The 15165-nt window shown below is 47.5% G+C and overlaps 1 protein-coding gene across 1 annotated transcript in view; it reads left to right on the top strand.

Annotated features, from left to right (window-relative positions):
* The first annotated feature begins 1565 nt into the window (after positions 1–1565).
* The window catches only part of LOC147891448 (protein phosphatase inhibitor 2-like), a 35917-nt gene continuing 22317 nt past the window's right edge, over positions 1566–15165 (top strand). The window contains exon 1 of the mRNA XM_087389778.1: positions 1566–1787. Within this exon, the coding sequence (XP_087245904.1) occupies positions 1759–1787 (29 nt within the window). The 5' untranslated portion in view covers positions 1566–1758. The remainder of the gene's footprint in view (positions 1788–15165) is intronic.

Here is a 15165-nt window from a genome sequence, read left to right as displayed (position 1 = left end):
TATAGTCTCTATCTTATACAGTCTTTTTTTGTTTTGTAGGTTATCAAGGATTTTGGACGAGGTAGTTCTTATTTTTAGTCTAAACGAGGTCTCCGTTTCTTCAACAATTTCGACATACGAGGGAGGAACCTACTTCCCCTCACTTGTCCTTTCCACATGCTCAAGACTCGTCTCAATACACCCACTCCCAATCTAAACACTCACACCCTCCTCAGAATCCACATTGACCATCTCCCTGACACGCTTTAAACCTCTCCCTTCCCTTACCTCGTATCCATGCCTCAAACTCTTAGTTTGCATGTACACATAACCAAACTCTCAGTTCCTGCTCATTTGCTTCTCCTCACATTCCTCCCCTTACCATTAGAATGAGATTGAACAGCTGAAACAATTTATATTTACATTGTAAATTTGATTCATTTTAAGATGGCAACGACTTCTTCCTTTCAGTGGCTTTTGAAGGAGTATCCATGTATAATTTTGAAATTATATCGACTCTTAAACTTGCTTAAAACACTGTTCCCATTTTTTATCGTTAAGGTGAAAGCTTATATTATTTTTACTTTAGCTTATTTCTTTATAGTAAAGTACCTTACTTTTCAAGCACTTCTAACAATGTATCATTTGGAAATTTAAGGATGGTGGGCCTTTTCCCACCTATTATTATTATCTAAACTTAACAAAACTAGCTAAGTTTTACTAAAATTAATCATGACAACACAATACCATTTCCATTGGTACCATTATGTTACACTCAATGCGGTCGCAACAAAAATTTTGGATGATTTTTTGCATAAAATGGTCCATCTTTACTTTGAGTTTATAATCACAACGGCTTCTTCTTTCTTGGGATATGAAATATCGATTTTATCTCTCCTTTGCAAAATACCTAACCAAAATATTAGCCTACTTCAAGTTGTAAGGGAGGGCATATTAAATTAATCCTCTATTTTCCATATTTCGACATGTGAAGAGGGTTAAATTTCCAAGCATCCTTAAAGGAGTTAGCATATTATGGGGCTACTGTTATGTTATATTAGTGAGCTTAACATAACAAACTCCGTTAAGTTAAAGATTCCTTAAAAAGGGAATTGGGTTACCATTGTACCCACAATGTTATGCATTAAGTGGTGTTGGCTGAAACTTTTGGGATACAAAATGGTTTATTTCATCAATCCAAAGTCCGCTCTTTAAACTTAAGGTCACAATGGATTCTTCTTTTCAAGCCTTTCAAACAAGTACCCATGTTGTAGTGGGGAATGGGTCAAGGGAGAGTATTTCAGCTTGGACAGTGCCTAAAATCTTGTGAGAGGTTGACGGCTTCGAGCCGAATTCCAAGCACTTTCCAGCTCGGAATCCCCGACTCCGGCTTATTCCCCTGTGTGAAGGGCCGGCAAGAGGGGTTCCAGTCGATGACATGAGGCAAATTTGTAACGGTGGTCAAGTTCATAGTGATAGTTGTACGTCAAGTTAGGGCCTAGGGGAGGGTGGCCCGATCGGATGGCTCAGATCAATCGGACGGCTTTGATCTCAGCCAACCGAGGACCTTTTAACTGTAGTTCTAGTTCTAAGTTGCTCACTGTTAACTCAAGTAGCTTCACTTCAGAGAAGTGATTCACTCCAACTCCGTAAAGAGTCCTACTTAGGTACACTGGGACATTTGCTTCTGCGGATCGCTCCAGTGGCCCAATTGTAACGTTGATTTGGCTACTCCAGTCTCAGCACCTATCGATTCGCTCCCTCTTGACTTCGGCAAAAATGAAACGGACGGAGAGCGGGAGATCCAGGTACATGCAGCGTCGCCTTGTGCAGGCCTACTATGGGCACATTTCCTGGGCGCCGTGCTTTCCAGCCAGAGTGTCGGCATAAGACCTGAACGTCCTCTAGTTCCTTGCAAACTGTGTTTATTGGAGGTCGTTGTCATTCTTTTCTGTGTATTGTATATTTTAGGCTGTATTTCTGTGTATGCTCTCTGATCATGATACCAGCATTTATGTTTCATTTGGTACTGAAGCGGCTCAGATTCGTGCATGTCTTGGTGACCCTGGAGAAGGCACATATTATTTTCTACCTTGAAGCTTCTGAACGGGAAGGCAGATGCCACATTTTGGTTGCCGCCATGAAAGATCTCTTGTTTTGGCAATTCGAGAGCTGCTTTTTTCGCACATCGTATATGGAGGAGCTACAAGTCAACATGGGTTGAGATGAAAACGAATCCATCAGACTGGCGATTGAGAAGAATTTGGACTTTGTAGTGGAATTGGCTCTTTCACCTTAGTATAGCATCTAAATAGGACACACAAAGTATAAGTTGTCCGTTGGTCTTTGATACTGTATGGATCAAAACACAAGCTTTCTTAGATACTTTAGAATTAAGAGGCTGTCAGAGAATGAGACAGCAAGCTCAAGTTAACCCTACCAGCGGAGCTGGGTGTTAAAGGACTCACTACTGTCTTCAATCTAACAACCCACAAACGCACAATGCAATCTGAAATAACAGCCAGAGTATAATCCTTTTGCTCCACAGGCTCAAACACTGCCAACACGTGCAGCCAATTGTTCCTGTCTATCTAAGATGCCTGCAAACATTGCTGGTACTCCTCTTCTTTTGTTTGCCTGTCAAAGGGCTTGAGTGGGAAGTAAGAAGAGAGCTAAGAGCTCTCCTTTTATAGGGAGTGAGGGCAGTCTGCCCCCTTCACAAACTAGCTGAGTAAGCTGTCTTATACAGCTGACCATCACCTAACATGGGGTGACCAGGTCTGGCCTATGTCCCTAGCTAACACGAACCCCGAAGTCAGCCCTGTAGTTGGGTCTTACACAGCCATTGGCTACCTATAACTGCTGGCTATTGCCAGCCCTTTCAGGCTGGTCAACAGGTCCTTTATGGACCAGACAGTCTGAACATGGCTTTACACCAGTCCCAAGTGGACTGGGCAGATTTGCCCTAAAATGAGCACCAAGACCTCATGTGCGAATTGCACATGTTGTTTCCAATGAAAACTTACCATTTTCAAGCCATTGTCCCTCGCACCGAGGACATTGACCCCTATTTTCGACAAACCCTCTCATTTATTGGATGTGGGCCCTCATACATGTGCCGTATGACTTGCTCTATCTGCTCTTTGGGAAGAGTCCTCACGAGCATGCTGGAGGTGGTAGCTAATGTTGGGCAAAAGACCTGCTATCACCCCATTTGGTACTTCTCTCTGGAAATGAAGTAGAAACTTTATTAGAATTGGCTTTGGTCAGAGAATGTGGACTTTGGTTAACTAAGAACAAGTCTTATTGCTTTACTTTTGCTTTGCATTGGTAAAAGAGAACTGTGGGCACGCCCACAAGGGACTAGGATTAGTCCAAGAACTAGGAATGCATGCATTTCGCTAACCTTTAATGGGTTTAAGCATTGGAGTTTGTGTAGGACTTGGAAGAGTGCTAAAAGGTTGGAGCAAGTGGTAAAAGGTAGGTTCAACAAGGCAAAAAGTACCCGGGAGATGGTGCCATTAAAGGAGGACCCACGAGGTTCTAAAAAGAGCATAAAAGCGGCCCAAAGTGGGCTAAAAATAGGAAAGCTTAGCTTTAGCTTTAGAAAAATAGATCTTGCTTTTAGCTAGGCCAAGTCTATAAAAGAAGGGGCCTCAGAGCTCCTAGATTAATTCAAGGTTGTACTCAGCTTCATGCTCTTCTCAGAGCTAGTTGTACAAAGTTTATTCTATTGCAATAAAGACCTTCGGGGGGGGGCTCCAGCCCTTATTCTGAGCCCTAGTGTCATGTAATGTCTTCTACTCTCTCTTCCAGCACCTTTTTCTTGCTGTGAATCACTTCCTCTACTCTTGCACACTTCTTGAGGTGTTGTACAGCTGATTCCACATATGTACTAGTTCTTGGCATGCGGGACCTGTTTTGAGGGCAAGAACCTACTCTGTAAACTGTTTTCCAGCTACCTGGGCCAATATACTTATTGCGATTTGGATTTCCTGCCCTCCATTCAGCCCTGGACTTGCTGTGAAGTGCTCTGGGAGGGGTTTTCTCTGCTGTGCAATGCCCCAAAGCCTTAAATTGTTATGATCTGATTACAGAAGGGTGTTTAGGATTTATTGGATCTGTTTTCAGTGGTATCAGAGCGCGGTTTTGCTACTTCCCTTGGTGGCAACAATCCAAAGAGTCCCCACAATGATCCGAAGAGACTTCCGTTTGGAGTAGGACAACTGCGAGCTTGAAGCAGCCTCATTGCAACCCAGCTGGGGTCATAATCCTTTATATTATTTATATTATTTGGCCCATACCCCGGACTAGTGGTTGAACCATTCAACCAAAAGCCACACCCACCCATACTTCATCATGCATCGGGCCGGCTCCCATCTTCACCCATAAGCGTTTACCTTCTTGGAAGGAGTAGGGGTTTTGCAGTTGATTGCTTTAGGCCTAGCCAAGCTTGATTCAGTGGGTCCAATTTTCCATCTCCCATATCATGGTTTCAGAACGAGGCAGCTCAACTATAAGACGGCCCAGTTAAGAGACACCCACGCCCTATTGCACCTGATGAAGATCTAGATGAAGAATTCATAAAGGGAAGAATGGAGGAGTTCTAGTTCTTGAGAAGATTCATCGATTTCAGCACTTGTTTGAGGAGATGATGCCTTAGCATGTTCCACCTTCCCACAGAGAAGGAATTGATCATTAATCTCCCTCAGTTTCTAAAGAATCTCCTAGGCAGCATCTTGCCTCAAGAAAGCGTTCCCAAAGTTCTCCTTCAGTTCAAAGATATTCAGATTCGAAGAAAAGAGGGAGTCAAAAGCCTCATGGAAGACGAAGCAGAAAGCACCTACGGAGACTTCCCCGCTCCAGCCCTTCTTCTCCTTCTCCTTCTCCTCCTCCTCCTCGTCATCCTGAGAGCATACATCTCTTGTGCGCAAAAGGAGGAAGGCCAAATCAAGACGAGACGATTTCAAAGGAGGCAAGTCCATCAAATTTACTACTTTTGATGGGAAATATGGGGCAAGTGAGAGAGCCTTGGACTTCATTCGACAATTCAACATAGCTTTCTAGACAGGAAGTTATCATGAGAAGTGAAAATTGAAGATTGTAAGCCTCCATCTCAAGCAATGCCAGAGCATGGTGGGGAGACTTACAATCAGTCGAGACTCACAATCAGAAGTTCTTTTCAGCATATCTCCAAATTTCAGAAAAGACAAGGATGCGGAAGTTTTGGGTTGGTCTGCATCCAAGTATTCGCACCCAAGTGAGCATTGAACCCAAGACAGCTGCGATATCTGATGCGCTCAGTCCTAGTGGTTGAAGAAACGAAGAAGATTTGCTACGGATGATGGCTGCCTCAAAAGGCAAAGATGGAGACACCTTCAAAAGATACATGGCCCCGATAGTTCAGGGACAAAGACAACTCCAGTTTCAGAAGCCCAGGGGTCCATTGAAGCCTTACAAAGGGAAGTCTAGCATTGGGCTGTGGGCAAGCTCATAGGCTGCAACAGTCCCTGGAGATGGCGCAGCAAGCAGAGGGAGCCAACAGGCTTGGTCGGCCAGTATTGGGGCTGGTCAGAGCCAGCCTACCAAGCCTACAAGATGGCAGGGCCAAGGGGGGCTGGATCCCACATAATATGGAGGGCTTTATGCCCTGGAACAAAGGCAAGTGAAAGCCTAAGCTTATGTAGGGCCTTGTTTGGGCTGGTAGGGGCAGCCAACCAGGTTGGTTTTTTTGGCAGACTGAGTCGGCCAGCAAGGGGCTGACCAGTGGGGTTTTTTCAAGGGCCCTTGAGGCCTATATAAAGAGCCCTTTGGAGGGGCCTAAATTATCCAGCAGCGAGCATGCTTGGGAGCAGCAGGAGCAGCAGCACACACTCCCTCAGGCCTACATTCAGGAGGCAGAGGAGTTCAAGAAGAGCTGCAGACTGAGTTCACAGAGGGCTGGGACTTTGGCTGTCTTCTAGGGCAGCAAGGAGCTGAGATCTGGACAGAGAGTCTACATACGCTCGAGGTGGAGCACACGGGCTCAAGTCTAGAGATATCCGCCAGTTAGTAGAAGTACGTGGTGGTAAGATCAAAGGACCACGCTCTGGTGGGCCTTTGGATCTATCTCTCTTTTATATTGTGTCCATAGCTTTGGACGGAAATATATATTCTTTTGGTAGCTTCTATATCTGGCTAAATCATTGTCTATTGATGAGTCTGCACATCTATTTGATGCACGTAAGTTTAAGAAGTTTGTGATTCCACTCCCCACACACATTGTGTGAGTTCCTAGGCTATTCTATCAGTCTTCTGTTGTTTGTACCCTCTGTTGGTTGATTTCTAACATGATGATGATGAATATGGCGATATGTATGATGATGGCATTGACTATGCCTACACAGTTTTCTAGCGTGGGTTAGGATGGTCGCTTAGTAGCTCCACCCTTTTGCTCATTGTATCAGGTTTTCTATCGTCTCATAGACCCATTGGCCTTCAATAGACTTTAATAAACTCTCTCTCTCTCTCTCTCTCTCTCTCTGATTCTGAGGTTAGTCGCTTCGTAGATATGCAGGGACTTAGAGTAGATGGTCTATTCTATCAGTCTTCTGTTGTTTGTACCCTCTGTTGGTTGATTTCTAACATGATGATGATGAATATGGCGATATGTATGATGATGGCATTGACTATGCCTACACAGTTTTCTAGCATGGGTTAGGATGGTGGCTTAGTAGCTCCACCCTTTTGCTCATTGTATCAGGTTTTCTATCGTCTCATAGACCCATCGGCCTTTAATAGACTTTAATAAACTCTCTCTCTCTCTCTCTCTCTCTCTCTCTCTCTCTCTCTCTCTGATTCTGAGGTTAGTCGCTTCGTAGAGATGCAGGGACTTAGAGTAGATGGACAGGCTGGATTCCGACGTGATCATGGGACCATGGATCACATTCTCACACTTAGGTGTATCACTGAGGAGGCGAGGGCACGGAAACAGAGGGATTATTGCTGCTTTGTGGACTTCTGTAAAGCCTTTGATACGGTTCCGAGAGCCCGCCTCATCAGGCGTCTACAAGACTTGGGTTATGACGAGGAGATCATTTGGGCTGTCATGGCACTTTACGAGAGAGTCTCAGGCAGAGTTTGGATAGGGTCTAGATGGACAGATGAGATCACGAGTACTATTGGGGTCAAACAAGGGTGTTCTTTATCACCAACCTTGTTTGTGTTAGAAATGACTGAAGAGAGGGTACGCACAACAAAAGACTGATAGTAATGCCCAAGGAGCTCACACAGTGTGCGTGTGGGGTCTGGAATCACAAACTTCTTAACTTATGTGCATAGATGTGCAAGCTAGCAAATAGACAATGCTCAGAAACAAATACAGAAGCAACTCTTTATATTTCCGTCCGTCCACAAAGTAGGATAGGATACAATACCAAAAGGTTCTCCTACTAAATGTCAAGCACTTCTAGATCTTTGATCTTGCGTGCTCCACCTCGAGCAAATGTAGACTCTCTGTCTAGAGTGATCCTCTCCACCTTGCTTTCTGGAAACCAGCCTGCAGCCCTTTGAGTGAGCTAAGTCTGCAGGTCTTCAGCCAAGTTCACCTCCAGGATGAGGCCCAACTGTTGTTGCTGGTGCTGCTCCTTTCTGCTCCTCAAAAGCTGTCTGGAAACCAGCCTAGGTGGGCAGCCCTCTGAGTGAGCTAAGTCTGCAGGTCTTCAACCAAGTTCACCTCCAGGATGAGGCCCAACTGTTGCTGCTGGTGCTGCTCCTTTCTGCTCCTCAAAAGCTGTCTGGAAACCAGCCTAGGTGGGCAGCCCTCTGAGTGAGCTAAGTCTGCAGGTCTTCAGCCAAGTTCACCTCCAGGATGAGGCCCAACTGTTGCTGCTGGTGCTGCTCCTTTCTGCTCCTCAAAAGCTGCTCCAGATGATTTTGTTATGAGGCCAAATGCCTCGGCCTCTCCTTCTATTGGCCTCCAAGGGGGCTGGCAAAAACCGACCAGCCTGCCCCAACCTGGCCGACCAGTCTGTGGCTGGTCCAGCCCTATTAGGGCTCACAAACCGTGGCCTCTTGGGCCCACTCTTCCAGGGCCTTGGCCCTCCAATCAAGGCAAGGGCCCAGCCTATAAAAAGGCAGGTCCCTGCCTCATGGCAGCCTCCTTTGCTGCTCCAACAGGCCTCATCCAGCCCCGTACAGCCTTGTACCCTGCTCTGTACAGTTGCGCCACCTGTTCCAGGTCTGCTTACCCTTGTACCCTGTTCCGTACACTTGCTGATGTCAGCGCCACCTGTGCACCTCTATTTGGGGCCTGATCCAGCCCGTACACCTGTTTTGCAGTTCTGTCTTGCCAGGTCAGATCCAGGGCTTCATGCCCTCGTGTACAAGGACTCTTGTGCTGTCAACATGACAGCTCATGTGCTGCCCATGTGGCAGTCTATACATGCCTAGGTCTACCTCCCTCATGCTCTCCTCATATGGGGGCTTACAGATGGGGAGGTGACTATTCCAATAGTTTGGCCTATATATTGATGATCTTGAGATAGTTATGCAGACACTGGGGGGGGATGGATGCTCTCTCGCTGGCACTCTGATTCAGATCTTGTTAGATGATGTGGCACTCTTATCTTCCTCAGCAGAGGGTCTCCAGAGACACCTAGATGCAATATAGTCCTTTCTATGATGTCCCAAGTCAAACACCACTAGATATGTCCTCTATGCCCAGACCCACCACGTGTCATGTGTTCAATGCACAGAATGTGCGGGCTGCCCTTCTCCGACTTCATAACCGGAGATCACCAGAGTATGAGGGGCTACGCACTGAGCACTTTGCACATGGGCAGGAGGTCTTGGCTTCGGTTCTATCGCAGATGTTCAACTATGCTGTATGCCACGGGTTCCCCCCTACCTGGAGCACTACCACCATTGGAGCAATACACAAGGCAAGAGATCCCATGGACACTGGGAACTACCACACTCTTATGATTGGCCATACTCTCGCTAAGATCTATGGGTCAGTACTAGAGAGGGAGATTAGCAGTCACACATAGGGTCATGGGCAGTGGGCTCTTGGACAGGTAGGCTTCAAGAGACATCACTCTACCTTAGACCACATCTTCATCTTGAGGGCTATCATTGAGGAGGCGAAGGCGAGGTGTGAGAAGGTCTACACTTGCTTTGTAGACATTCGAAAGGCCTTTGACACTATTCCACGTTCCCGCTTGATCAGGAGATTACAGGAGTTGCAACTCCGAGAGGCCATGATTTGGGGGGTGATGAGCCTACATGAGTCCGTCAGAGGGAGAGTACATTCCCTAGGAGGTCTATCAGATTGGGTTGAGAACACTATCGGAGTGAAGCAAGGCTGCATGCTCTATATCGCTGAGATTACATCCTTTGTAGACCACTTAGGTGGAGAGGGTTCACTTCTGGTTGACTTGATGGTGTAGATATTGTTGTACGCATATGATATAGTCCTCATATTATCCTCAGCAGAGGGATTGCAGAAACATCTAGAGGCTCTGGAGCTATTCTGCATAGAGAGAGACTTGACAGTTAACCTTGGGAAGACCAAGGTTATGATCTTCTACACTTCACGAGCAGTGCTCCATCGACATAGTTTCACTTACCAAGGTAAGCTAGTGCAATCTTACATGTATTTGGCGGCAGTGTTCACAGGACCACTCTTCATGATGACCCATGCAACTACATCATGACTCACACAAGGGCGGGGTGCGCTGGCCCGGCTTCTAGGCACACTTTCGGGATCCCCAAACGAAGGGTTGGCTTTTTGACACCCTGGTGAGAAAGACTGCCATGTATGCAACACAAGTTTTCTCTAGAGCAAATAGAGAATTGATCAAGAAGCTCGAGAACTTTGCCTCTTATGGGGTAACGGAAGAGACCAGATTGCGTTGATCTTATTTGATCGAGGAGCTACATATTTGAGGAGAACTGTTGGCGAGTGGTCCGACATCATGGTACATGCTAGAATGCCGGTGGATCCGTTAGAGAGTAAAGCCCAGTCGCCAATATAGAATCTGTTAAGATGCTCTAGCAATCCATCATGCCGTCTCTGGCCAAAGGAAAAGCGCAGGCTGCCCGGAAGTTAGACTCATGCCAAGGATCCCTACCACTGATCGCAAAGATGAACTGCTCCCATGTACTCCTCTCTCCCGCTGGCATCTCTGCGAAAGAGGCTCCTCCCTGCTAATCCTCCATGAACTCAAGGTTATTGAAATGTCCCCCAACTATCCATGAGTCCACCACTGGGAGGCAATTTGTGAGCCGCCGCCAGAAAGCCGGGCGGTGTTGCTTGCAAGCAAGTGCTTACACGTTCAGGATACCAATCTGGGCCTCTCCTGCTTGAAGGCCCATCCAAACTGCGTGGCCTCGAATAAGCTCACCCTGTGCAAAAATCTCCGAGGCCAGCACCTGAGATGCTGAAACGCAAACCCCACTGCTCCTACCAACTGCTTGGGACCAGATCTCCGGACCTCTCCTAGGGAGGAGGCGGTGACGGCGTGCCACGTCTGTTGCTGAGAACATATGCTCCTGAATCAAGAGAAAATCAATTGACCTGCCACTAGAGTCCGTTGCAATTCTTGGCGTAAAATCAGGTGTTGCGGTTGGTTGTGCGAACGGTCATGAAGCTTGTGCACATTCCAACTCACCACTGTTAAACTCATGGAGATGGGACGATAGTGAACAAGGCTCGTTGGTTCATGGGAGCTGGCTCTAGGAAGCCGAATTTCAGTGATGGCCGACGAACTGGCGTTGCCACTGGCTCAATCCCCACTCTTCGAGCCCAAAACTGCATGAAAGAAACATCTACGCCAAACAGGTCGACGCATTGCTAGAGTGTCCAATAGTGAAGGTGTGAAAAATCTCTCTGCACAGTGCAGGTACACGGCTACAACCAAGCCCGATCCTGGCTTTATTGGGAACAAGCCCAGCTGAAAATATGCAAAGCTACCATGGGCCAACCAAAGATCCATATCCTAAGGTTCCATCCACTCGTCCATCATTTGGTATACTTGATGCTCCATCATTGCATCAAAAAGCTATGGGGTCCACTTCTCCTTATGGAGGCGAAATGAGGATCCGAACAAGATGGGTGTGGGATCCCACTGCGTTGATGCCCTTTTTTGGGGCTGCAAGATTAGAATGCTTAGCTCCAGGGGCATAGGGTACGTATCCGGGATCTCCACATAATTCTAGGAATTCAGTCACCAAAACTCCCTCGGCAACGGCCGGCTTGTTCGCATGTGAAGGTCTGAGGGCTCAGTCTCTGAGCCCCTCCCCCTGGACGAATGAGAAGAAGCTATATCTTGAGTGGACTGTAGCCTGGGAAAGGTCGGCATAGAAGTTGGTGCCTTCCCCTTACCCACAGAAGAGGAGCCCATCGTCGGGCTTGGCGGGGTGCTCAAGGAGGAGGCCCCGGGCGAGGCTGCTGTTGTCTGTAAAGAGGGAGAGGGGATTGGCAAGGGAGGGCGGGTGATGAGGGTAACCATCGTAGGAGGGGTTGGTGAAGAAGACTGAGGTGGGGAAGGCACAGAAGGGGGTGGCGGAGAGGGGGCAAGTGGATCCTGGGGTTTGGGGAAGGCAATTGGGTGGGGTCAGCTGCTGTCATAGTCGAAGGTGTAGAAGGTTGTTGCGATGGTGTACTTGTGGTCCCTGTGACACCCTATCCAGTCGCTGAGGGGGGCCGGGGGCCTGAAGAACGTCTCGAAGGGGAAGGCACTCTCTCTGGGTCATGTGATACTCCTGTCTGCGGGTCACCATCATGAATCTCTGTGTGCTTGAGCCGCTGCCTGTGCTCTCCTCTTGTGGTTGGCACAATGCCTTTGATTCTTTTTGGCCCATTTGCTCATCTTCTTTTTCCCTGCCTTGGTCCATCTTCCCTTTGAGGGCTCCACCCAAGGGATCTGGGACTCCACCTGTTTGAAATTGCTGTTGTGCCTGCTTTGGTGGATTCGAGTCCTGCCCTTTTTCGTGACACTCTGCTGCCCCTGTGTCTCCTGCGAGGAGGGATTCGCCCTCCTTAGTCCTCTCGTACAATCTCTGGCTAGGTGTCCCTTCTGCCTACACCTCAAACACTGCCTTGTTGGAGATATCATAGCCAAAGAGTGTGTTGGTGTGTAGTACTAGGTGATCTAGTACTAGTCTGTGTGTGAGTGCCACGTGTCATCATGGGACTTATCCGATATGCACTAGGTGCTAGTGTGTGAGTGAGTAGCCTATATAAGGCTTGTACTTCCTTATCTTGTCATACTTGATGAATGAATGAAAGCCTTCTTCATGTCTTCATTTGAGCATTATTTCCTCACACCCTAACCCTCTCTCTCTCTCTCTCTCTCTCTCTCTCTCTCTCTCTCTCTTCACCATGTTTCTAACATGGTATCAGAGCCACCTTCCATAGCTAGCCACGTCACCCTAGCCCTAACCTTCATTCTGCTTCAGCCCTTCTTCCTGCAGCCTGCAGCCGCCTCAGCCCTGCTCCATTTTGCCCTGTTTTTACCTCCATTTTGTTGCTGTTTTCACCCGATTAGACCCCCTGATCATTTCCGCCTCTAGCTATATTTTGCCTCTATTCACCTCCTCCTTGCACCCGTTTGCATCAGCTTAGAGTATTCACAGCCTGCCGCCCCCATCCGGATTGCCTAGGAGCTGTCCTGAGTGCTCTACATTGTCTAGGCGGCCTCCTTACTTGCTCGTCGGTTCATTGTGCCTGCACAGGTGGACCTTCAGGGCCGTTTCGGAGCTTTCCATTGCCAAAATCGATGTCTTATGTGCTGCTGCTGCATAACCGCCTCCAACAGAGCCACTTCCCAGCTATTTCCAGCACTCCAGCATATATAGACCAGCCGAGTTTTACAGTGGTGACCTGCTGCAGCACTTTGGAGTGCCTTGCTGAGCCGCTTTGCAGATTTCGAGTGCTGCAACTATCTACTGGAGCACCTCTTCAGTTGTCTTCCACACCTGGAGGCTGCTATTGCATTTTGAAGCCTCCGAGGTCATTCACAAGTTGCTCGTCTCATTTATTTAAGCATTTCTCAGGCTGCTGCCTGCCTTCATGTCCTCTTCAATCATGACTTCCTTGTCTTCAAGCTCCCTCCTCGTGGAGAAGTTCAAGGGGGAAGGCTTTCCCACGTGGCAAACCAAGATGCAATTGTTGCTTATGGGTGAATGAGTTTGGGATGTTGTTGAGGATGACAAGGTTGAGTTTCTTGATCAACAACACCAAAGGATTTGGAAGCAACAGAATGCTAAGGCCATTGCCCTCTTTGGTCTTTGCTTAGCCTACTCTCTCATCCATCATGTGGATTTCAAGTCAACAACTAAGCAGATTTGGAATCGCCTCGAGACCTTCTTTGGTACTAAAATCACCAACTCTAAAGTCTTTTCGAAGCTCAAATTTTATGATCTCAAAATGGAAGAGAGTGATGAGTTGAGTGATCATCTAGCCCGGTTTCAATCTCTTGTTCAACAACTCTCAAGTTTGAAAAGTGTACCTGATGATGAAAATAAGATGGCTGTCCTTATGAAGAGTATGCATGGAATCTCGCTTTGAGCACACTCTTGAAATCCTTCGTCTTGCCACTACCACGTTTGATGATATGGTGGCACTCCTCATTAAGAAGGACCGTCACAATAAGGAAGCCGCTCTTGCCTTTCTTGTTGATCATTCATTTGCTTCCACAAGCAAATGGAAGACCAACAAGAACATTATTTGCAGGTTTTGCAAGAGGAAAGGACACATTGAAGCCCATTGCTTCAAGAAGAAAGCACATGAACAAAAGAAGCATCATGCCAATCTTTTTGCTGAAGAACCAACTGAACCTGAAGAGCCCTCGAAGGAGAAATATGCAGCTACAGCAGAGGTTCACGGCCTCTCTCTTGACGACGAGGATCCATTTGACCAGGTTTGGGCTTTCTAGGCCCCTATGCTATGTGTGTTTGTGTTGAGCCACATAAAGATTCTCAGCCTTGAGGTGTCCCTCTAAATCGAATGTATTTGGAGTCAATAAGAGGTACTCTGCCCTGGGTTGTCCCCCAAAAATGAATGTATTTTCTTTTACTTTGGTTGATGGTATTGACCACCCAGTTCAGAGTAAGGGGGGATGACGAGTGATGGTTTGCCCTTGCTAGTCGCAAGCTGATTGAGAAGTCACTATCACACGGGAGGTGTTGGATAGTTGGACTTGCTCTTTGCAGTATTGCGGTGGAGGAGGGATCGGTCTACTCTTTGCATGTTGGGTCTCACAATCTTTGCTCTGAAGGGGGGTGTTGGAGATATCATAGCCATAGTGTGTTGGTGTGTAGTACTAGGTGATCTAGTACTAGTCTATGTGTGTGTCACGTTTGAGTGCCACGTGTCATCATGGGACTTATCCCATATGCACTAGGTGCTAGTATGTGAGTGAGTAGCCTATGTATGGCTTGTACTTCACTTATCTTGTCATACTTGATGAATGAATGAAAGCCTTCTTCATGTCTTCATTTTGAGTATTATTTTCTCACACCCTAACCTTCTCTCTCTCTCTCTCTCTCTCTCTCTCTCTCTCTCTCTTCACCATGTTTCTAACATGCCTTGGTAGACCGGAGACCTCCACACGCTAGCGAAGCATACGTCCCTCCAAGGCAAGGGCCTCCATCATCCGTCACCACTTCCGACTCTGACTTTGAGGGGTACTCTAAAATTGTGCCAAAGGCCCGCCCTATGGAAGGGAGGATGGATCTCTATTCCCTTGGAAGCCCCGGGAAGCGAAGCATCACATGAAAACGGGGGACTTGGTTAGTCGAGTCCATGTCCTCCATCGTGAAGCCATGTACCAAAGGATGAAATAGACCAAGTGAGGGCCTAGGAAAATAGGGCTCCTCTCCACGAGAGCCGTAGCAGTATCCGGGGAGCCAAGCTGTAGCGGGAAGACTCCGCGTCCATAGATAGTGACCCCCTGAATGTGGTCACCATCTAGTGCCAGGCTGGCCTGGATCCAATTTCTGATCTGTCTCCTCGAAGGAGTGAGGCCAATGATCCTACCTATCAGTGCCCTGTCCTGAAGAAGATTCACTGCCTGTTGTAGCTGTTGCTTATCCGAGGGTGAAAGAAGCACTTTGAAAGCTGTGGGGATCGAGGGTGCTGCCATGGAGCCCCTCTGACTAGACCAAAGGACGCCACCAAAGAACCATATCATTGGGATAAGC

This window comes from Dipteris shenzhenensis, chromosome 18 (genome assembly GCF_047967505.1).
Source record: "Dipteris shenzhenensis isolate YYH24624 ecotype China chromosome 18, Dip_SZ_1.0, whole genome shotgun sequence".
In the NCBI taxonomy this organism is placed as follows: Eukaryota; Viridiplantae; Streptophyta; class Polypodiopsida; order Gleicheniales; family Dipteridaceae; genus Dipteris; species Dipteris shenzhenensis.
This window is presented reverse-complemented; position numbering and strand designations above follow the sequence as displayed.